Source organism: Pelobates fuscus, chromosome 4 (assembly GCF_036172605.1).
Source record: "Pelobates fuscus isolate aPelFus1 chromosome 4, aPelFus1.pri, whole genome shotgun sequence".
NCBI lineage: Eukaryota > Metazoa > Chordata > Amphibia > Anura > Pelobatidae > Pelobates > Pelobates fuscus.
Genome location: NC_086320.1, coordinates 162,682,455 through 162,706,427, shown reverse-complemented (window position 1 = coordinate 162,706,427; position 23,973 = coordinate 162,682,455). Strand labels below are relative to the sequence as shown.

At 41.5% G+C, this 23,973-nt stretch overlaps 1 protein-coding gene across 1 annotated transcript in view; it reads right to left on the bottom strand.

Annotated features, from left to right (window-relative positions):
• Positions 1-387: 387 nt before the first annotated feature.
• ELOVL2 (ELOVL fatty acid elongase 2) overlaps positions 388-23,973 on the bottom strand; it is a 109,250-nt gene continuing 85,664 nt past the window's right edge. Inside the window, exons 4-8 of the mRNA XM_063451725.1 lie at positions 7,028-7,105; positions 6,589-6,760; positions 3,746-3,870; positions 2,542-2,676; positions 388-968 (exon numbers count right to left, since the gene is read on the bottom strand). Coding sequence (XP_063307795.1) covers positions 843-968; positions 2,542-2,676; positions 3,746-3,870; positions 6,589-6,760; positions 7,028-7,105 — 636 coding nt within the window. The 3' untranslated portion in view covers positions 388-842. The remainder of the gene's footprint in view (positions 969-2,541; positions 2,677-3,745; positions 3,871-6,588; positions 6,761-7,027; positions 7,106-23,973) is intronic.

Sequence of the window (23,973 nt, the reverse complement as noted above, 5' to 3'; positions counted from 1 at the left end):
AGACTTTTATTTCAATCAAAAGGGGTGAAATGTGTCACTGACTGAGTATTTAATACTTTTCATTAATTTGTAGTTATTGGTTATAGAATAGCAGATATCTTTGTTTTTCCTGCTGTTTGAAAACAATTTTGTCAAAGGTTTATAAATCAGTGGAATAAAAATTGCACAAATAGCAGTGAGTATTAACTTGTCTCCTAAACCATTAAACATGGTGAATGCAGTGGTAAAGGTAAAGTTAATTTGCTTAGAAGGCTTAATACTTTGATATATATCTCAAAAACTGCACTCACATTTACATATCAATTGTTATCCAATAGATGTTGCTCAAGCACTAAATTCCCTTTCACAAATTCCAATAAAAAAAAACAAAAAAACAGTGAAACAAAATGCCATTATGTAGAGCCACTAAAAGTATATTTTAAATATAATTTGAGCCCGTTATTCTACAAATCCACAACATTCAAGAACCGTTCCTTGTCCAATGTGTGATCAGGTGGACAGTAACATAAAACCAAGTCTCTTTTTGAAGAATTAATAATTTTAGTACATAAAAAGCCCTAGGTCATATTTAAAACTATTAAAAAAATGTAAAAGGATTTCGGAGGGAGGGCAATAAGGCATTTTCTGGACTACAGTTCTGTTATAGTTATGGTGACATTCGACAACAAAAAGCCTGTGGTGCATTTTGTCAAGCCCTACATGTTAACAGATTAATAGAAGTTGGACGGTGATGATTATTTTTGCGTTTATATTGCCTTGAAATGAGTTGTCAGTAGTTAATGATGAACATCTTTAAACCACGGGGGCTGCCCATTAATATTCTGTTAATTGCTTCTCCTCAACTAGTTCTCCTTTTTGTGCCCGATCCCATTGCTGGCATAGGACAAGTCTTTATGATATCCATTCTTCAGTTCTGTGATTGCTTCTTTTTCAGTTGAGTCGCTTTTTGAAGGTCGTTTCTTGTAAGTCTAGTGTGAATAAGAACACAAAAAACTCTGTTTTGTTATCCATTTTTTTTTTTTTTTTTTATTATTCACTTCGGTTAAACTATAACCATATCTATAAACCTGAGTTGTGCTAATTATTGAGACCTTTAGAGGCTCAGAAGAATTGGGTATTAAGGTACAGTTTAAAAAAAAAAAAGTATAGGATCAGTGAATGAAATAATAGTTGCAAGGTCTTTTTGTGTGCTACATAGCACTTATAAACCATTTGAGGGAGCGCATATCTAGTCAGATACACGGTGCTTAGGCTAGGGCTGTGTATAGTAAGTTCATGCACTATGGCAGTTTAGTTTTCAAGCACTGTAAGTATAATTTATTTAGAAAAAAAATCAAATTCTAATTTAATTTATGTATACTTCCTTTGTTTTGTTATTTGTATTTGTTTTAAAGATTACACCTGAAACTAGAAAGCTTAATTCATAGTTTGTTATAAAAACAAATATTGTTTCCTAATAAAATTTATAAAAGAAACAAGCCCAGTCTATTGCTTTACATAATTACTGGATTTTCATGCATATGTAACATATATACATAAAGTTTTAGAATTAAAACTGTATTCCTAATGCTCCAATGTCCTAATGACTAGTCCATGTTTACTGAATTAATAATAATAAAAAGGTTTTGTTTACATTTTATAACGCCAAGACTGCCTTGTTGCTACTGCCTACTCTTTGCATAAAAATTATAGTGAGCGCTCAACCTCAATATGGGTGATAGTGTGGTAAAGAGGTGTTGGGTGCTTTATGGGAAAATCTGTGTGTCCCCCCACCAGATCCATAGATCTAGTAGAAAAAAAACCCCAAGGCACACCAGATTAAATTTGCACATAAAAAGATTTGTATTCATACAGTGAATAAATACAGGTTATACAAAGAAAGCACAACACACAGTACAAGCAGATAAACACTAGATAACATACCCATAACCACTTCAGACACAATAGTAAGTGCTCAAATTTGAAACCCATTGCTCTCTCTGCAATGGTCCAATCTAATGTTTATCGAGCACGCGGGGCGGGCGCAACATGCACATCCAATCAAATTGCAAAACATTGAATTCAGTGCTTACCTAAGTGTTGCATTTGGTCACATGACCGTTTCACTTCGTCATTGTAGAGGAAGACAGCCACTAGAGGTGTGTCTAACCCTGCAATGCAAACATTGCAGTTTCTACAAAACCACAATGAAGTACATTGCATGGTTAAAACTACAGGACCACTGCACCCAGACTTCTTCATTGAGATGAAATGATCCAGGTACATTTAGTGGTCCTTAAAATCTGATCCAGTATTTTTAGTGGTACAGTTGGCAGTGGGTTCGTCAAGATTGGTTCCACAAAGAGTGCAGGCTTTTATTCATATATTCATTATAACAGATGAACTCCTAAAAGCCATCCCCAGCTTTACAAATAAGTTACAGATCATCTCAAAATATATTCTGGAGGACCACTATCCACCGGCCACCCACCCATACATTCTATGATATTCAATAAAAAGATAGACCAAATGTAAGGAAAGTGGTTGGTCTGGCCTACTTACCTTGAAATAGAAGTTCACAAATAGGATGACCAGTGTAGTCATGTAGGAGGACTGGAACATCAGGCAACCAAATGGAAACCCGCATGGTTTAACCGCTGCACTGAGTGTGTGTGTGATGGTAAGCAGGAATTGAATCTATAAAACACACAAACAAATTGCTATTGTCATTATTGTTTATAGTTCTTCTCAATAAATGTTTTGTTATAAAGCAACATACAAAAGGAATACATCGTAACTTTGTATACATTCTGCTTCAGGATATCTATACTTCTTGTTGTGCTTCTCTAGTTTATGGTGTAGAAGTTCACAAAGTATGTACAATGTTTAAGGATAGGATCTCTAAGAAGTTAGCACTGTTGAACCTACCTATAACATGTATAAGAGGGGTGCCAAAAGGAAGATTGCCAGATGTTGCAGAACTACAACTCCCATGATGCTTTGCATGTCTTTAGAATCACAAAGCATCCATTGGCCTGGGATAGGCATGTGATGGCATTATAAATGTATATCAAAAGGGCAGGTCCACTGGTTATAAAGTTTCGATGTTACCTGGATTTTTTTCTGGGCCTCTCCCACGGCCCATATGCCTCTCATTAAGCTAATGGGCAATGGCAGAGGTGAGTCCGCCTTTACTTATCAACACGGAATTCATTTATGTCCCTGTATGGAACGCTACATGCACTCCAACTTACGGTTTACTGACGGTGTTGTATTTTTTTTTATTTTTTTTAAATCTCCGTAATAATATTAAAATTTGTGCTGTATTAACCTGTGACATTGTCAGATATTGTAAATTGCACTCAGATGCTGGTATGGATCTGAGTAATTGTTGTTGATACATGCACGACAAAAAAAAAAGAATAAAAAAAAAAAAAAAGGAATCACAAAGTATCATGAAAGTTGTAGTTTTTAAACATCTGGGGATCTACCTTTTGGGCACCCCTATTGTATATGGTTCTTGGGTGGTGAAAGAAAACATAGAAGGCTTATATCCATCAATTAAAATGCATTGAGCCTTCAAGTGAGTGGGATGGTTGGAGTATACATTTGATGTGGTAATACTACGGAGTGATGAATAGGACCCATGAGTAAATGTGGGGATCTCATGGCAACACAAACTGCAAAAACATTACAATGTTTGTGAATGTGAATGCTATATTGCCTATAGGATTAGAGCATGGAAATGAAATATTATTAAACATACCAGTTGTGCCTGAGTGAGATACTTCTTCCACCACAGATACTTGTGCATGGATGGAATGACAGACAGGCCGTAGTAAGAGTACATAAGGACGTGTATAAAGCTATTCAGCGTAGGTCCAAAGAAACCTGGAATACAAAGGAGTCTCTTGTCAAGCTGCCAACTTATCATTTCACATCTATATATCTATTATTACAGGAACATTCCAAGGACCATAACCTTATCAGCCTGCTGTAGTTATGGTGCCAGGAATGCCATAGCACCCACTCAGATTAAAGGAACACTATAGTCACCTAAATTACTTTAGCTAAATAAAGCAGTTTTAGTGTATAGATCATTCCCCTGCAATTTCACTGCTCAATTCACTGCCATTTAGGAGTTAAATCACTTTGTTTCTGTTAATGCAGCCCTAGCCACACCTCCCCTGGCTATGATTGACAGAGCCTGCATGAAAGAAAAATGGTTTCACTTTCAAACAGATGTAATTTACCTTAAATAATTGCATCTCAATCTCTAAATTGAACTTTAATCACATACAGGAGGCTTTTGCAGGGTCTAGCAAGCTATTATATAGCAGGGGATAAGAAAATCTTAATTAAACAGAACTTGCAATAAAGAAAGCCTAAATAGGGCTCTCTTTACAGGAAGTGTTTATGGAAGGCTGTGCAAGTCACATGCAGGGAGGTGTGACTAGGGTTCATAAACAAAGGGATTTAACTCCTAAATGGCAGAGGATTGAGCAGTGAGGCTGCAGGGGCATGTTCTATACACCAAAACTGCTTCATTAAGCTAAAGTTGTTCAGGTGACTATAGTGTCCCTTTAAGTACTTGGACTGTTTAAGAACAGTTTAACAATTTACTTTAGTCTAGTACTTTAGCTTAGATGAGCTAAACCGATTCTTATTTGTAGGATAATCCAGACGCAAGGCTATGGCCACTAGTGCCAAGGTACGTTGTCAAACAACACTTAAATGGTTTAAAAGGATACTAAAGTCACCAAAACAATTTTAGCTTAATGAAGCAGTTATAGCATATAAATCATACGACTGTAAACTCACTGCTCAATTCTCTGCTGTCTAGGAGTTAAATCACTTTTGTTTCTGTTTATACAGCCCTAGCTCCTACTCCTCTGGCTAAGACTGATGCAGCCTGCATGAAAATAATGGTTTCATTTTCAATCACATCTTGCTTTAGATGTTTTTATCTCCTGCTCCATAAATGATAAGAAATAATAAGATAAGAAATTCTAAATTAAACAAAATGTGAAATAAAGGAAGTGTAAACATTAGATCTCAATTTACAGGAAGTGTTTAGGAAGGCTGTGTAAGTCACGTGCAGGGAGGTGTGCCTAGGGCTGCGTAAACAAAGTTATTTAACTCCTAAATAGCAGAGAAATGAGACTGCAGGGGCATAATCTTGTTTTGGTGCCTTTAGTGTCCCTTTAACTACTAATACGGTGAGTGTACCTTTGAGCTCCTGGTACCATGACCTACACATAAATATGTTGTGGTTGTGGTGCTAGGTGTGTTCCTTTAACATAATACTATGTATATGATGTAGACTAAAAATACACCTAAGCTCATCAAGTTCAATCACATAGCCCTTCTGCTGCCTTTAATCCAAAAGAAGACATAATCTGTTTCAAGGGATTTCTAATGGAGTCGTCAAGGAAAAATGTGGAACTATGGAATCAAGGAGGAGTCAGATTTTTCCTGGGACCAGTGATAAAAATAATAAAACAATAAAAGTTTAATGTCCATTTTAACTATGATAAACATATATATCCTGCCAGACAGTTTCAGACTTAAACTCAATGCAATAGATTGTTTTTTAGGGGAAACATCTGTCTCTTAAAGGACCACTCTAGGCACCCAGACCACTTCAGCTTAATGAAGTGGTATGGGTGCCAGGTCCAGCTAGGGTTAAATATTTTTTTTTATAAACATAGCAGTTTCAGAGAAACTGCTATGTTTATCAATTAGTTAAGCCTTCCCCTTTTTCCTCTAGTGGCTGTCTCACTGACAGCCGCTAGAGGCGCTTGCGTGATTCTCACTGTGAAAATCACAGTGAGAGCACGCAAGCGTCCATAGGAAAGCATTATGAATGCTTTCCTATGCGACCGGCTGAATGCGCGCGCAGCTCTTGACGCACGTGCGCATTCAGCCGACGGGGCGGAATGGAGGCGGAGAGGAGGAGGAGAGCTCCCCGCCCAGCGCTGGAAAAAGGTAAGTTTTAACCCTTTTCCCCTTTCCTGGGCGGGAGGGGGTCCCTGAGGGTGGGGGCACCCTCAGGGCACTCTAGTGCCAGGAAAATGAGTATGCTTTCCTGGCACTAGAGTGGTCCTTTAAGTCTCTGACCTCTCCTTTTTTTTTTTTTTTAAATAAATGTTCTTTAATGAACAGATCTCCAGACTGCTGCTTGTATTGGCCCTTCTCACATGCAATCTAAGACACATTTTCTTCTAGTGTAAACAAATGCAGCTTCTATAAGCTTTCTTTATTTCGTAGCCTTTCAATTGCTCCAATTCTGTTTGTAGGCTCTCTACTTTCTATAGTACCACAACGATGATCATGAAAAGTAGGATCTGTCCACAATTACTCTGTATATTCAAGATGTTTTCTAGAAGTAAAGATATATTTTCCAGGGTAAAAGGAATGGTCACAAACTCAATTGGTATCAGGAGTGATCTAAACCTGATGGTGTTTTCATAGCCAGGCAGATATGGGAAGACAGAGGCTCTGGGGCAGATCATGCAGGTTCGCAGACTTGCATTAAAAGATGTACAATACTCTGTGTTGCATTATTGCAGGCTTAACACGTTTGATGAAAATGGACGCAATACTCACTTTGTCCACATGGGATCCAGTTCATTACACACCACCATATATTAAACATTGTCGCATGGTGATAAACATGGAGAAATGTGATCTGGCTGTTCTTTTTCCGAAGAACAAAGAAAAAGGTGTCCATGAACTCAATAGCTTTTGAAAAATAGTACCACCATAGGACCTTGGCCACCTGTGAAACACAAGTTGTAAAACCAAAAATTAAACACAAATTGCAGATAATCTGCAAATTTAAGAGTAACATTTAATGCAGTAAGAGATCTATTAATATACTGCTAAAGGAGCAGCTGATATACCAGTCGTGAAATTGTCTACACTTATTTTATGCTTTACAGCATCACCAACAGTATGTGTGCCTATATATCCCTGTCCTTTTGTCACTTAAAGACATTACTTAATATAACAGACTAATTAGAACACAGAAATAGTTACAACTCACCCGGATGTCTGCTTCCCCTGCGCTGTCCAGGTTTTGACATTGTAAGTTATACCGTCCTTCCCATGTTGAAAGAATGAGCTAAGGAAAAATCAAGAGAAATGCTATGCTGTGAATTCTGCATTCACCAATGTTTAAAGGACCACTATAGGCACCAAGACCACGTCAGCTCAATGAGTTTAGAGTCAAATTTAGAGTTAAAAACAAAATAATTATTAATTAAAATCCATGTGATACTATCAATTAAAAAATTCACGTATTCCTCCGAAATGTTTTTTTGAATCAATTAAGATGTCACGTACCACCTTACACCCAAGAGAATGGGGGATGGATGTATATAACGAAGAAACATCACCAGTCACTAAGATATGACTCCTCCCATTTTATGTTCTTAACCCTTTTTATAACATCCGTAGTATCTCGAACATATGAAGGCATAGATTTCACTAAATCTTGTAGCCAGATATCTACATATTTAGAGAGGTTCGCAGACACTGAGCCTATACCTGAAACGTCTACCTGGAGGGTGTTTCGCATCTTTGTGTATCTTGGGCACTTCGGCTACTTTTATTTTACAATATTATACTATACATGCTTTTTTGTTTCCTTTTATGTTCCTTTTTTTGGAGATGTATTTTATCATAGCGATGCTGTTAGTGTAAGGTGCTGTAATTCTTCTAAGTCTACATTCCATAACACTAAACCCCTAGTATTGTTCTCCTAACCATCAAGTCCTGATTTTACTGGGACTTTTTTTGTTTCAGTCTAGACCTAAAATTGTGGAGGATATCAGGAAAAAATGCTCAGAGATTTAAAGGATATCTGTCACCTCTAAACTGTTTTTAATATAATAATAATTTCCTCAAGTATTGAAGGGAAATATATATTGTTTAAATTAAGTAAATGTAAAAAAATTTGAAAAATGCATCCCTACATTTAGTAGACATGATCCTTCAGTCATATACATAGACCTTGGATCAGACAATGTTTGAAAACAGACAGTTAATCTCTATGGTCTAACCTGCTTCACTCTATACACAGAAGCAGGAAAAACCATAGAGACTAACATAGAAACATAGAAAGATAGAATGTGACGGCAGATAAGAACCATTCGGCCCATCTAGTCTGCACAATTTTCTAAAATACTTTCATTAGTCTCTTTTATCTAAGATAGCCTTATGCCTATCCCACGCATGCTTAAACTCCTTCACTGTATTAACCTCTACCACTTCAGCTGGAAGGCTATTCCATGCATCCACTACCCTCTCAGTAAAGTAATACTTCCTTATATTATTTTTAAACATTTGCCCCTCTAATTTAAGACTATGTCCTTTTGTTGTGGTAGTTTTTCTTCTTTTAAATATGGTCTCCTCCTTTACTGTGTTGATTCCCTTTATGTATTTAACCCCTTAAGGACAGAAGTTTGGTCCTTAAGGGGTTAAATGTTTCTATCATATCCCCCCTGCCTCGTCTTTCCTCCAAGCTATACATGTTAAGATCCTTTAACCTTTCCTGGTAAGTTTTATCCTGCAATCCATGAACCAGTTTAGTAGCCCCTCTCTGAACTCTCTCTAAAGTATCAATATCCTTCTGAAGATACGGTCTCCAGTACTGCGTACAATACTCCAAGTGAGGTCTCACCAGTGTTCTGTACAATGGCATGAGCACTTCCTTCTTTCTACTGCTAACACCTCTCCCTATACATCCAAGCATTCTGCTAGCATTTCCTGCTGCTCTATTACATTGTCTGCCTACCTTTAAGTCATCAGAAATAATCACCCCTAAATCCCTTTCCTCAGATGTTGAGGTTAGGACTCTATCAAATATTCTGTACTCTGCCCTTGGGTTTATACGTCCAAGATGCATTATCTTGCACTTTTCCACATTAAATGTCAGTTGCCACAACTTTGACCATTTTTCTAGTTTACCTAAATCATTTCCCTCCTGGGACATCAACCCTGTTACATATCTTAGTATCATTAGCAAAAATACATACCTTACCATCAAGACCTTCTGCAATATCACTAATACAAATATTAAAGAGAATGGGTCCAAGTACAGATCCCTGAGGTACCCCACTGGTAACAAGACCATGCTTCGAATATACTCCATTGACTACAACCCTCTGTTGCCTGTCACTCAGCCACTGCCTTACCCATTCAACAATATTGGAATCCAAACTCAAAGATTGCAGTTTATTGATAAGCCTTCTATGTGCAAGTGTCAAAAGCCTTACTGAAATCTAGGTAAGCAATGTATACTGCACCACCCTGATCTATTATTTTAGTTACCCAATCAAAAAAATCAGTAAGATTAGTTTGGCATGATCTCCCTGAAGTAACAAACTCTGTCTCACCAAAGGTGCATGAATATGGCTGAAGGATCCTGTCATATACTAATGTTACGGATTCATTATTTCTCTCTTTTCTTTTTTTTTTTTTTTTAAATATAAATTGTATTAAAAAGCTATTTCCTTTCAAAGCTGGATGATTCTTATATTAAACAATAGTTTTGAGTGACCATTGTCAAATGCAGAGTCTGGCTTATTTGGAACCACTTTTCCTTCACAGTACACCCAAGTTCACACCTGTCAACTACTACATTAAGCAGCAGCAGCAGCAGCAGCAGTATTTTTAATCAAAATGCAGTTTCAGCAGTTAAAGCTCCAATATAAAAATTTGTCATGATTATTGCAAGTTATTTGTTTATTTTGTGTGTGCACCTTTCATTTAAATCTTCTCCAGTTGTGGGTGATTAACTGCAAACACAAGCAGTCAAGGGCTGTGCCCTCCATGTTTTGACTATCTTATATTGTTTCAAAGTTGTATTATTGTTTCACAAGCTTACCAATGTCTACTTGCCTAATAGTGTCTCTAAGTCAGGGAACAAAATTGGGGATTTTCCACCCACAACCCTCTAGGTAATAGAGCTTCTCTGCATTACAGGGGTCTGGCCGATTGCCCAACTCACATGCTCCCTACCCCACCCCCCCACCCCGCGTTCCCCTTGGTTAGGGGTATCAAAAACAATAGCCTAACCATCTACCTCATATTAGGAGTGCACCGCTATCATAAGGCCATGTACACACTCTACTAGATGTCCACATAGGCTCATAGCACATCTACCCATACAGCAAAGAATCTAGTGAAAACTACCATGTTAAACCACCATTGATATATATTTGCTGTAGCATATTGTAGTTGGCCACTAGGGCCATGTTCAATGTTATTATTAGTTATAATTTATAATTGGTTCATTACCTAATCTACTTCTCCAATAACATAAAAGAGGCTATAACATCCAGAAGGAGGAATTAACTTGCTGATATCATGTAATTATATTGTTCCACTAATTGTATTATGTACACATGCACTGCCTATCCCACTCCTTTTTCCTTTTTGTACTCTGCCATAATGACTCAATAAAAGACAGAATGACAGCAAAAATAAAAAAAAATATTTTACAACATTTTCTGGAACCCAGATAGAAGGAAAGTGTTACAAATTAAGGGGTATCTTCACTAACCTGCATACTATCCTGAGTTTTCTTTTTAATCTAGGTCCCAAGCAAAACAAAAATACATGTTTCTCCTGCTGGTATTCTGCCTTATTTCATTAGCCATAATTAATCTAGACCAGGAGTAGGCAGCTTACAGCTCTCAAGATGTTGTTTACTAATCTTCCATAATGCTCTTGCAGCCATAATGCTGGCAAAGCATCGAGGGAGATGTAGTCCACATAATCTGAAGTGCCGCAGGTTGACTATCCTTAGGCTATGAAGACTGATTTGCTACTTATGAAGATAGGTTATTTAAATGTATGGACATAACAGATCCTATATTAGTATATAAAATAAATACTATGGAATGATTTGGAAACTATAGAAATTACAGAAAAAAAAATTCTTTATTTTGTAATTAAAAAGAAAACAAAAACTGGACTGCACCGTTAAATACAAAATTCCAGTTTATTGAAGCAAATTCCAGATTTATGAACACTGTCCCCCCCAGTGGGAACCACAGCAAAGGAGCAAAAATCTGCCTCTGTGTTTCCTTGTTACTTGTCCCTCCAGAGACAGAGGAAAATATTTAAACACCGCTGCTCCAAATTCCATACAGTCTTTAGAATGTAAACACAATAAGAATTTCGAAAACTCCATTAATACTTTGTATTTTATTTCCCTCTCAAGAGACTGCACTCTGGAAAAAGCTGCTGAGCTCCACAGTAAAGACACAAAATTAGAATGTTACAAGACAAAAAGTGTTTCTGTCTGTACACTGGGAAAAAAAAAAGGGTCATTTATTCTCTGCAACTGCATGAGCTGAATGTAACTGGCACTTGTCCTCGTGTTCTTTAGTTGCTGACCTTTGGCACACATTACCGGCTCCCAGAGTCAGCCTGGCTATTAATACAGCCAGCCGTAAAACACTTGTTCATCATCTGCATGTAAGAGCCAAACCAGGCATACTGCGTAGGAATGAAGAGAAAACGGTGTGAAACGGTCAGCTCTCAATTTCTTCTAGTCACATAAAGTGCACCTGCCATTGGAAATAACATTTCATCTGCATGTTCTAGTTATTGCTTTACCACTAAACTGCATTTGAGATAAAATGGCCTTTACGATCTTCCTTCATATTGTAGTGCAAGCATGTCAAACTCAAAGTCTAGCACAGGCCACATAAACGAGGTCTAAAGGGACACTTTAGTAGAGCTCCCTGTACCCCGGCTGGGTACCTCCGCCAAAGGACCACTTCCTAGCTGGAACAGGGGACAAACCACAGCACTTCTGTCCACAGTTGCCGTGGCTGGACTGGGACCCTGAAACCGCTCCTCCCTTGAGCCGAATGGGGAATTAGCTCTAGTCCTTACAAGGACTTTCCCTGGTAAATCTCCTGTAGGCTGGAACAGCAGACACAGGAGCAAGCCTTCTTCCCTTAAATCTCCTGCAAGCTGGAGCAGCAGAAACAAGAGCAAATCTTCTTTCCCTCCAATAACAGGACGACACACAGTTTTGGAGTGTAAGCAGGAACAGAATGAACTGAGGCTTTATTGTTTCTTATATACACATTTTCCCACAAGGTTACCACCCATGTGGACCTTGTGGTACACAGGAAACAAAGTTACAACAGCCAATCAACACAGTACAGTACAGTCAGACACTCACAGCTAAGGCACACAAACCCTTCCCTCTGCATGTCGTATAATTACTGAACACAATGGGCTAACTTAATTATCACAGGCAGAAAATATACAGTTTTACCCAAAACACAGAAACACCCCAAAACAACAACATACTCCCATAAACATGTTTAGCCCTCATCTAGGTGAACAACATATCCAAAAATCACCCAGATCAGAGCAGGGGTTCAAAACATTTATGGAAGTCACATTTCACCGACTGCAAGCATGGCTTTCATGCCCAAAACAGTTCCACAGATTTAGGCTGTACAGCCAGTCTATCTTCTCCTCTATTCTGGAGATAATTGTCTTAAGTGGGTGTGGTAAGCCAATTATCTCCGGGTACAGAAAATATCTCTAAGTCCAAAAACTGTTACAAAAACTACATAAAAATACATAACTCATATAATACAATGTTTAACCTATATGTCGAACATATCTCCAGATAGCTAGGATCTGAGCGCTCAATATGTCCAAAAAGCGCTCAGATCTCACAAATACAGTTGGATCGCCATGGGGTTAAACAACAGCAAGGGCTGATGAGAGATTGAGGAGGGACAAAGCAGCCAGTTTCAACTGGTCTGACAGTGTCCCTGGGACAACGCCCTGCTGGAGAACAATGGGACAGGAAAAAGGGGAGGGGAAGAGGCACATTCTCCCATGGAATCAAAGGGGCAAAAAAAGTGTTTCAAAATCCAATAAGCCCAAATAGACTTTTTAAATGGCAATACACCCCAGGGGCCATAGTCACAGGGCAAAAGGCTGGCAAGCAGGCCTCTCCAAAACCCAGTGGTGAGGTCCCTTTCGCCACAGACACTATAGTCACCCAGACCACTTCAGCTCAATGAAGTGGTCTGGGTGCCAGGTCCCTCAGGTTTTAACCCTTCACATGTAAACATAGCAGTTTCAGAGAAACTGTTATTTTTACATTGCAGGGTTAATCCCACCTCTAGTGGCTGTCTTCCTGACAGAGGCACATCTGCGACGCTGGATGCGAAATTCGCATCCAATGTGTATAACATCCATAAGAAAGCTCGGGAGCTGACGTCGGCGGGGAAGGAGAGGTCACCAGCGCCAGGGGAGCCCGGCGCTGGATTAAGGTAAGCGGCTGAAGGGGTTTTAACCCCTTCAGTGCCAAGGAAGGGGGACCCTGAGGGTGTTTTTCTGACACTAAAGTGATCCTTTAAGTTTATGTGGGCCGCAAAAAGCATCCCCCTCTACTAAACCACAGCATCCCCTCTACTAAATACCAGTTCCCCACCCCCAAATACTAAATCCCAGTACCTCCCTCTAGCCAACAAGCATCCTCTACTCACATTGCCACAGCCAGTATGCGACGCCGGAGTCCGGCCTCTGGTTTACCCCAAATGTAAATATATAGGGTTTTGCATAATGTTAAGGTGTAAAATTCAGCTGTGAGCAGTTGCCTGAGTAGTGGAGTAATTCCAGATAACACTAAAAGTGTGCTACCTGGGTCTCCCAGTCTGCTGCCAAAAGCCTCTCACCAATCAAGGAACCATCTAGTCCAAGGTAAGTCTACATATCCAGGTACTACTGCCAAACATCCCAGAGTTTGTTAACGAGTTCCCATGCCCCTCTAATTTTGTGGGATATCTCCTTGTAAATATAGGTTAATGAGATTTTGTCCTGTACTAATTTTATCGTTGGGGGCACCAGCTTCCTCCAGTTTCCTGCTGCTCCCATATATGCCGCTGTCAAGATATGCATTAACATGGTTAGAAGGTGCCAAGGAATCTAAGCTCAGAACATGTTCAGTAGAACCATCTTTGGGTCTAGACTAGAGGCAACTCCACTCCAAACATGTTTACTTTTTGATGGATTTAAGTCTTTCTGGGACTTCTTTCAAGGGACTGCCATCTTCAGGTATCAAAGATGGCAGCACCCAGAAATTTATCTGCCTGTAGATGGGTATGTGTGTCAAATGACCTGAATACCTTGTTTGGGGGCATATGTTTTCGGCCCACCTCAGTTGACTCTGCTAGCACAAGAGTCCGTTGAGATGATCAATGATGTGCCACTACTACACAGTCAGATCAGTGATGTGCCCCTATTTAGAAATGACAGTTCCTATTTTTGGTCCAAATCCCTCTGTCCATCTTTTCTAGACATGTGCAATTCGTTTCGGGCCGAATATGTATTCGGACGAATTTTGGGCAATTTGGACATTTGGGTACTTCAGAATGTCCGAATAGTCGAAGTGCCGAATTACCGAGGTCCCCCCCATTATTTTACTTTAGGGCCCCCACCCGCCGCTCAGGGGTGGGGGCCGGAGGGGGGGCAACAGGTCCCCCCTCCTTATTCTAATTTAGGGCCCCCAGCTCGGGAGCAGCCACAGGTTGCTCACTGTTTACTAGACATGCCCCTACTCGCGGTATAGCGAGTAGGGGCAAAATTTACTAATACTAAGTCATTTTTACTTAGTATTAGTAAATGTGGCTGAAAGACCAATTTAGGTCTTTCAGCCTTTTGGTAGATAACTCCCTAATACAGTGGGAATTAGGGAGTTATCTACCAAGTGGCTGCAAGACAAGTTCCGAAATGCCGAAGCGCCGAAGTCCCGAATTTCAGAATGCCGAACCGAAATTTTTTCCCATGCACATGCCTAATCTTTCCTATCCTAATGTCCCTCTTTTCTAGTAGCTCCATGTTGTTGGTGTGTCTGCATCTATATAACAGAGTTCCACAGCAATAATACTAAGAAATCTGTCTTTGTAAATAAGATACATTGTTCCTGTTCTAAATGGAACTTTACTTGCATATATTGTTATTACTAAGTCACAAAAATTTTCCAGAACAGCACCAGCCCTGGCCTCACCCTCAATCAAACCCCTAAAATTAAAGTGTCCCTCTTTGTCCATTTGAAATGTTAGGGTGGGGGGGTTAGGATGCAGTATGAGGTTCATTCATACTGAATGTTCTTCTTTCAAACAGATCTAACATTATAGACATTTTCATTTTTGCATTGTCCCCTTTGTAAAAAGGCTGTATTAATGGCTGCATTTATAGCATTGTCCCCTTCGTAAAAAGGCTGTATTAATGGCTGCATTTATAGCAAATGGAACACGTTGTGCTTATATATTCTCTATTCCATAGAATCTAAGCTTTTCCCATCACAGAAATAAACATATAGAATGTTGTAATTGGAATAAAGGATGTTGCATGAGAACAACGGCGGAAGTCACTTTACTTTGATATAAATGTTTAACCAGTGGACCTTTTTTGTACATAAAATCTTTTATCTTTATATAAATTGAACACACAGAGCTTTTGTGTGCTTTTGTTCTGTGTGTGCAGTTCATGTTGTAATTTTATAATAGCACAGTAAGAGCCATAAGAGCCACGTGAATGGCAAATCTGCATAAATCAATTTTTTTTTTAACTAATCTACAAAATGAATACTTCATGCTGCACTTAAAGGGGATTTTATCTTAATTACAGATAAAGCCACACAAACCTTCTAGCAGAAGAGTACCAGTGTCTAATTCATGGGACAATTCACTAGGCACTAGTTTGTCAGTTTTTGACTTTAATTAAAAAACATATGAGCAAAATTAGGAGCACCTATTGTGTAAAGGGAGTAATATTATTACTGATAAAGTAGACCAGAGGACAGTTACGATAAATATTCATGGTCTGTTTTATATTTTTATTTCACCTTTTTGATGCTCCCCAACATTATCAGTTCCTAAGGGGAATGGGCCTTGACATGGCTATGAGACAGGCAGATAAGGGGTGTAGTGTGGGGGATTGTTATTGGAGGTGGGGTTTGGCTAGAGGAGTATATATAGTGGCCATTTTAGATTAGGGGCCATGTTAATTAAGCCTCACTTACCTGTTTTTTCCCACCCTCCCTCTCTTTTTTGTTTTAGCTCCCGTTTGGTCAAGGCGGCGGAGGATGGATAGATAAGTTGGAGTGTAGATTGTTTGTCTTGATTTAAAATAGTTTGCTAAGAACAGTTAGGTTTGGAAGGGTATTGTGTGTAGGGTGTATCTCGGTACAACCCTACATGGAAAAACCTGGAAAATCATGCCCTCTGTGGCAATGGTGATCTTTTTATGTTAATTATATGTTATAATGTGGTTTTACTTATTGTGATGTGGGTCATTGTCTGGGGTAGTATTGTTGAAGGAGTTGGGGTGTTATGTTATGTTTAATATGTGGACAATGACCTTAAAAACTTTTAAAGTACTATTTATATTATTAAAGCTGTGATAATTTTCACAAAACAAAGGTGTCTTTGTATCTTTGGGGGTTTGTTAAGCATATGCCAGAAAAGGCGACTATGCATATGTCATGGAAATTTGCCCCCATTTGCATACTTATGATGTGGAATTATTAAAAATTACTATTGTACTTGTATTGAATTATTGTACTAACTCCATTTTAACCTTATACTGTGACTTCCTCCTCCATTTTGTCTCCCTAACCTGACTTCTTCAATCCTCCATTTTGTCCTCATGACTTAACTTGTTCATTTTAAAACTACATTACGTGACTGAACTTCTCAACCCAATTAGTACAGTAGACAAAGACTGTGTTTTCCTACAAGGACAAATACCAGGAGGTGCTGGTTACTCCTTAAGTCTTGCCGGCTACTCCTTAGAATTTGTAAGATAGTATAGTTTGAAGGCCACAGAACACAGTGGTAATGAAATGTTCTATTCATAAGAGACCTTGCACCTGGACATGAAGTCTGATATTATTGACCGTGTAAAATGACGCTTAGGACCCCCTTATCCCCCCCGTGTCCAGAATAATCCCACCTCTGATGGGTGGGCACGGGACTAACCTCTTAATTTTATGAACCAATAGGTAAGATACTAACCCCGTCACTTAACAATTAATCCAATTGATGATGATTATTTGCTGATATTCTAATAATCAATGATGACGCAAAATGCCTCTTAAAAGGGCCTGCGCGCCCGCTTTTACTTCACTTGCCAATAAACTTTCTCGAAGTTATTTTAACCTGAACCTCGTGTGTCAGACTTAATTACTTCAGCGTATATACGCAATTTAATTTTATTGATTTGGACAGGAACAGATAGACTTTGAACATTTTGGTTTACTCTCAAAAAGTACCATAACAACTTGGCGCCCAACGTGGGGCATCGGGCTATGTCCGGCCGGTGAGCCGTCCTAAGGAAGACAAGGGTGGACGGAGGAATCCGGGGGGAAGGAAAGGAGACTGATCACCTCCAGATACACGGTAGAGACTTCTGCAGAGCCACCGGTACGTTCCGGCCCCTTTGATTGACCCGTCCACGTGTCTGTGACTGCTTCCCGGGAGGACATCAAAGACAGGTAATATCTTGCCCGGTGTCTCGTTACTCACTTGTTTACCTGCATTTTAGTCTATCTGTTGCCTGGGTGTGTTTGAATTGTGTTTGAATTGTTTGCCTGTTTCCCCATTTTGAGATAAAGGGGGGGTGGACCTGCAGGGGATTTGCCTGGGGTTCTGTCTTGCTTGTTTTCCCCTTTTTGGGATAAAGGGGGGTGGACCTGAGGGGACTTGCCTGGGTCTTCAGTGTGTCTGTCTATCTGTTTGTATTTTACCCCATTTTGGAATAAAGGGGGGTTGACCCGTGGATGTGTTCCTGGGGGGTCTTCTGTTGCCTGTTTTACCTCTTTTAGGAACCACGGTGCTGTGGTTGTAAGGAAAAAGGGGGGTTGACCCGTGGATGTGTTCCTGGGGGGTCTTCTTTGCCTGTTTACTTCTTTTAGGAGCCTCGTGGCTGTGGCTGTAAGGAAAAAGAAGTTTGTGGAACTGTGGGATCTGTGTAGAATCATAGTTTCCTGTGATCCAAGTTTGTGTCACTTTGATAGCCTAGCTAGCTTCACTGTGCGCGTTCGGACTATCCAGCTCTAGTTGAGTTGGGGACGTCCTGACCCGGACCATCCAGCTCTAGTTGAGTTGGGGACGTCCTGACCCGGACCCTTCGGCTCTAGTTGAGCTGAAGGTCCACTGATTATTTAATTGTGGTAGGAGACCTAGCCTTGTGGCAGGGGACTTTGTTTCCTGGGGGAATTCAGGCAGGTATTGCTTGTTTTTCGCATCACGTGGTAGTGAGACTTATAAAGTGGGTTTTATAGGGGCACTACGGGAGTGAGGATAGACGTGGCCACATTCTTGTGGACTGCAGAGTAGAGAGAGGCTGACGGAACTCGGACCGGTGTCAGTTGTTTTCCGTGGCCGCTGGTAGTGAGACTTATGAAAGTCGTTCTCCGAGCGGGGACACTACGAGGTTGAGAAAGGTGACTTTGGAGTAAGCACATGTAGAAGGAAAGGGATTATTGTTGATTTTATTTGAACTGTAATGCATGCACTGTATTTCAATTGTATTGTTGTCTTGTCTGGTTTATTAGGAGTCTTATGAACTCCTGTGTCTGTCTCTAAGGATTTTTCCTTGCCTTTCATCTTTTCTAAACTTCCTATATTATTATACTATCCACTCCCATTTCTCTTGAAAAGAGAAGTGATTGGTCACACACTTCTCACCTCGCTCCAATCCGTGTCTACCACCCCGGGTAGGCGGATTCAGTGACTAGTCTACGTTTTGGGAAGACGCACCTGAGAAAGTCCCACGATTCTCGGGTGGCAGTCGAGCATTGTAGACGTTCTTGTTCTGTTTTCCTTCTCTCTCCCTATATCTAGGACGCTGGTATAGGGATAAAGGGATTATGGGACAGGATTTAAGCAAGCCCAGTAAGGGCTGGTTAGCATGTGATTTAGTCGAAGACAGAGAGGGTGAGGAAATGGTTAAAGGTGTTGAAAAGATTGCAAAAGTATGTAGAATTGCTGTACCGACATGTGGAAGATTGCAACCAGAAAGTTGGCGTAGGTTACTGACAGAAAAGAAAGGCAAACTTACAGATAATGGTTTATTAAAGACTGCTGAAGCATGGTATAGAGTAGCGAAGGCTATTCAGCTAGAAGGTTGGGTTGAGGAAGAGATAAATCACAAAGGTGTGAAATTGTTTGTGTATCATAATAATTGTGTTGCTGGGGTCTACCCTCAGCCAGCGCCCAAAACCGGCGCCCAGGGAATGTCTATCCCCAAGGTTCAGTCAGCCATAAGTGATAGCCAGCTGACTATGTTCCCCACTCCCAATCCTCCTAACACCCATCCCATTACCTCCCCTGTCTGCCCAGTCCTGAATTCTGATGGATCTTTCTTTTCCCCTTCCCCATCTTTGACATTCCCATCATCCTCATCCATCCCTACGCTACCTGCTATACCTTCCCCTAACATTTCATCTGCCATTCCTTCCCTACAATCCCTCTCCATTAATGATCCCCTCCCCTCTGCATCCGCCCAGCTAACCACCTCTTCCACCCTTACCCCGGCTCCTCCCTCTACACCCACCCCTACCAATCCCTCTCCGTCCCCTCCCATCTCCGCCCCAGTCCAATACCCCACCTCCTTTCCCTCCCCAGCCTGGCCCTACCCCTTCCCATATCCCATGGCCCTGCCCTATCCCGGATATCCACTACCCCTTCCCCAAGCCACTCCCCAGGTTCCGGTTATGCCCAGTCCGGCACAGGTTGCTCCAGGTGTGCCCACATCTAACATGGCCGCCACTCCTTCCCTTAACCCTAATGTAACACCTTTTCCGGCCACCAATATGGCGGCCCCCAGTTCGGCCCTGATGCCGGTAATTCCCGGTGACTACCTATCCCCAGGTTATGACTCGCTAGCCACCCCTGCATCTGGGGCTCGTTCCCAACCACCGACCCTTTCACCTCATGCGGGCCCTGCACCGCGCAAAAGAGCCAATATCATAGAATTCGATGATGACGAGATGGACAGGGTGTCCCATGTCTCATCGGAGCTTGCCGCGGGAGCCCCAACTCATCGTTCTATCGATGACCCCTTTGGCCACAAGGGTCGGGGAGAACAGGCCCCTCCTAAATATGTTGCTTTCAATCCCACTCAAGCTAGTGCTCTAATGAAATCACTCCCTGACCCAGAAAAACAGCCTATGCCCTTCTACCGAGGGATAGTTCAAATTCAAAAGACTTATTCCGCTGCATGGCGTGATCTACTGAGCATTTGTGCTATAAAAGCAGGGGATGCATATTGGCCAAGTATGGCCCGACACCTCAGTACAGATCTGCTCAGCAGTGATGTTGATTACCCCTCTGGAGTAACTTTTTGCACCCAATTAAGAGAATGGGCTAAGGACAAACTTGCGGATCAGGCTGCTGGCCTTACTGATGTTATTCAAGATAAAGGAGAATCAGTGGAAAGGTTTCATGCAAGACTGTATCAAATGTTCACAGATTTGGGGTTTGATCTTACAGACAAGATTCATTCACAAATGCTGTCAGGTGCGTTTGTCCAAGGTGTTAAAGACTCTATACGCAAGGGAATCATTGCTGCACGTCCTGAATACAAGGTTGTTCCCTTGGATACCCTGCTTTTAGTTGCTAGAGGTCTGGAATCTGTTCAGACCCCAAGAAGACCCAATCCAGCTCCACTCATGGTGGCCCGCGCTACCCCCATCACCTCTGGCACCAAGGGTGTCAAGTTAGAGGATGTAACTTGTTTTAATTGTGGGGCTCAGGGACACTACAGAAGTGATTGTCCGGAACCTAAAAAGGAACCTGGGGCACCCAGAAAGTTCTCTAAGCCTGCCCCAGGCCCCAAGACCGAGAAAAAGATTCCAATTATTGAAGAACCAGATGATTAGGAAACTGGCAAGCCTGTGTCTGTAACCCCTGTAATGGCAGCGTCTACAGGGGATAAGGGAGGGCCACTTGCCACAGTGACTTTGCCCATTGAAGACCATCCTACTACATTTCTAGTTGACACAGGTGCAGCCCGTAGTGTTCTACGAGAACAAGACCTGCCAGACCCATCCTTCCTGTCCAGTATTGATGTCTCTTGTGTTGGAGTGGATGGCCAGCCAAGACGTAGCCCTTTAACAACTCCACTACGAGTTGGCTCTAGCCTGCTTGCTCGCTTTGTAGTATCCTCCACATGCCCCATTAACCTGTTAGGTGCTGATGTTCTCTCACGCCTGCAAGCATCCATCACCTTTACCCCGGATGGGCAGGTAGAAATGTTTACACCTCTATCTGTTTCAGACACTTCAGCCCTGTGCTCCTTGCCTCTGATGCTACATTTAGAAAAGCCCCATGAGGAAGCAGCAGAATTAAGGTCTAACTTCCCAGAGGAGTTAAAAACACAAGTGCCCGCCAAGTTATGGTCCTCAGGCCCAGAGGACATAGGTCACCTAAATGTTCCCCCTGTGGTGGTAAAACTTGTTTCAGGAGCTAAACTACCAAGAAAACCACAATATCCATTAAAACCAGCACAGTCTGCTGCAATTTCTGTCCACATCAAGGCACTCTTGGAGAAGGGTGCCCTTGTCAAAAGTAAATCTGAATGCAACACCCCGTTATTTCCTGTGAAAAAGAAAACTCCAAAGGGTGAGCCAGAAAAGTACAGGATGGTCCAGGATCTCCGTGCTGTTAATGAAGCTACCGTCCTGGACACCCCTCTTGTACCAAATCCTCATACTCTGCTCTCTGGAGTCCCACCATCTGCAAAATTCTTCACAGTTATTGACCTGGCCAATGCCTTTTTCAGTGTCCCACTGGACCCATCCTGTCAATACCTGTTTGCTTTCACTCATGAGATGCAGCAGTATACCTGGACTGTCATGCCCCAAGGGGCACAAAATTCTCCAAGTCAATTTGCAAAGGCCATGGGCACCATCCTTGACCCATGGCAAGCTGACCACCCAGAAGTTGTCCTGCTTCAGTATGTGGATGATCTACTGCTGTGTGGAGATGATATGCCCACTACTGAAAGGTGTTCACTTAGTCTTCTTTCCTATTTGGCAGAACAAGGATGTAAAGCTTCACTCATCAAGCTACAATTCTGTCAGTCTTCAGTGATCTTCCTTGGACATTGTCTATCTCAAGGTACCAGACATCTTACTCGGGACCGGGTGAGAGCTGTGCTGGACATTCCGCCTCCAAGGACTTCTAAGTCTCTTCATGCCTTCCTAGGCCTCATTTCCTACTGCAGAGCATGGATCCCAGAAGCCTCTCTGCTTATGCAACCTCTCTATGATGCTCTTAAGTCCGACCCCTTCGGTCTGACCAATGAAGCTCTGGACAATTTTAATGCCCTCAAACGTGCCATTGCTTCTGCTCCTGCCTTGGGCCTACCTGATTACTCCAAACCTTTCAAATTATTTGTCTCTGAAAGACAAGGCCATGCAACAGGAGTTCTCACCCAAACTAATGACCTAAGAGGCCGCCAGAGACCTATTGGATATTTCTCATGTCAACTGGACATTGTGGCCAGAGGGACTCCTTCCTGTCTCAGGGCTGTTTTTGCTGCGAGAGAACTCATAGAAAGAACCTCAGACCTGGTCCTTGGCCACCCTCTGGTTGTTTTGGCCCCTCATGACATCTCTGCCATCATCAACCAAGTCCAGCTCAAGCACGTGTCTCCAGCCAGACACCTGCGCTTACAGTGTCATCTTCTTTTGCCTGACAACATTTCCATCCAAAGATGTCAAGTGCTTAATCCGTCCACTCTTCTTCCACTCCCTGAGGGGGGTATCTATTATGGATTTATCACAGATGAAACCTACATCTACCTGCTCTGTGGATGTATCAAGAAAGTCATGCATCCACACTTGTCATTTCATGAAGATGAGACACCTCTTTGTGTAAGCCCGGATCACGCCTTCTGCACCATGTGGTACAAACCGAACATTACTCCTGAACCTTGCTATGAAGATGAGCTTTACCACCGAACCGATGTAAAGCTCACTGCACAAGACTTCTATTGTGACTCTGAAGGCAATAGCATGGTCTTGATCCAGCTACCTCAACAACTTAACTACCTTTACCGTCATTGGGATACTGCTATCCCACATATTCCTGTTACCAAGTTGAAGACAAGGTCATGGAATGATCTTGGGCCCATGGCAAAACTATGGGCCACCATGAATGAAGAACAGCTACAGGAAAATGGTATTGTCAAATACCCAGCAACTGACCTTCTAGAAGCATGGCCACGCCACTTCCTGGAAAAGGAATTTCAAGATCTGGTCATAAAGAATGATTATGACCCAGAAACACCTCACGACTGTTTTGAACAGATGAAAATGGAAACAGTGCACTTACCAACTGTGCATGAGAACCCATTACCAGATCCGGATTTTACCCTGTTTGTGGACGGATCGAGATATGCCGATGAAGGAGGAACATATCACACAGGATATGCCGTAACCACAACAGATGAAGTTATTAAATCATCATCCTTACCGCCAACAATGTCTGCACAAGAAGCTGAATTACAGGCTCTGACTTCAGCATGCAAAATTTCCGAAGGAAAACGTGCCAACATCTATACAGATTCAAGATATGCTCTGGGTGTGGCACATGACTTCGGCCTAATTTGGAAGACTAGAGGATTTCTTACCACCGCCGGTACACCAGTCAAACACAGCACTGCAATCAAGGAGCTAATGGATGCCCTCCTACTCCGCAAAGAAGTGGCCGTTTTGAAAATTAAGGCCCACGGGAAATTGGATACAGATGAAGCAAGGGGCAACCATTTGGCTGATCAAGCTGCTAAGTTAGCGGCCAGCGATCTGCAGGAAGTGGATGAAGAAGTGTCCGGACAAGAAGAAGAAGAAGAAGAAGTCCCTATTTTTGCTTTGCAAACTCTTCCTACTGATTTGCGAATTTTACAAGAACAACAAGCTGCAGTCACTCCTGA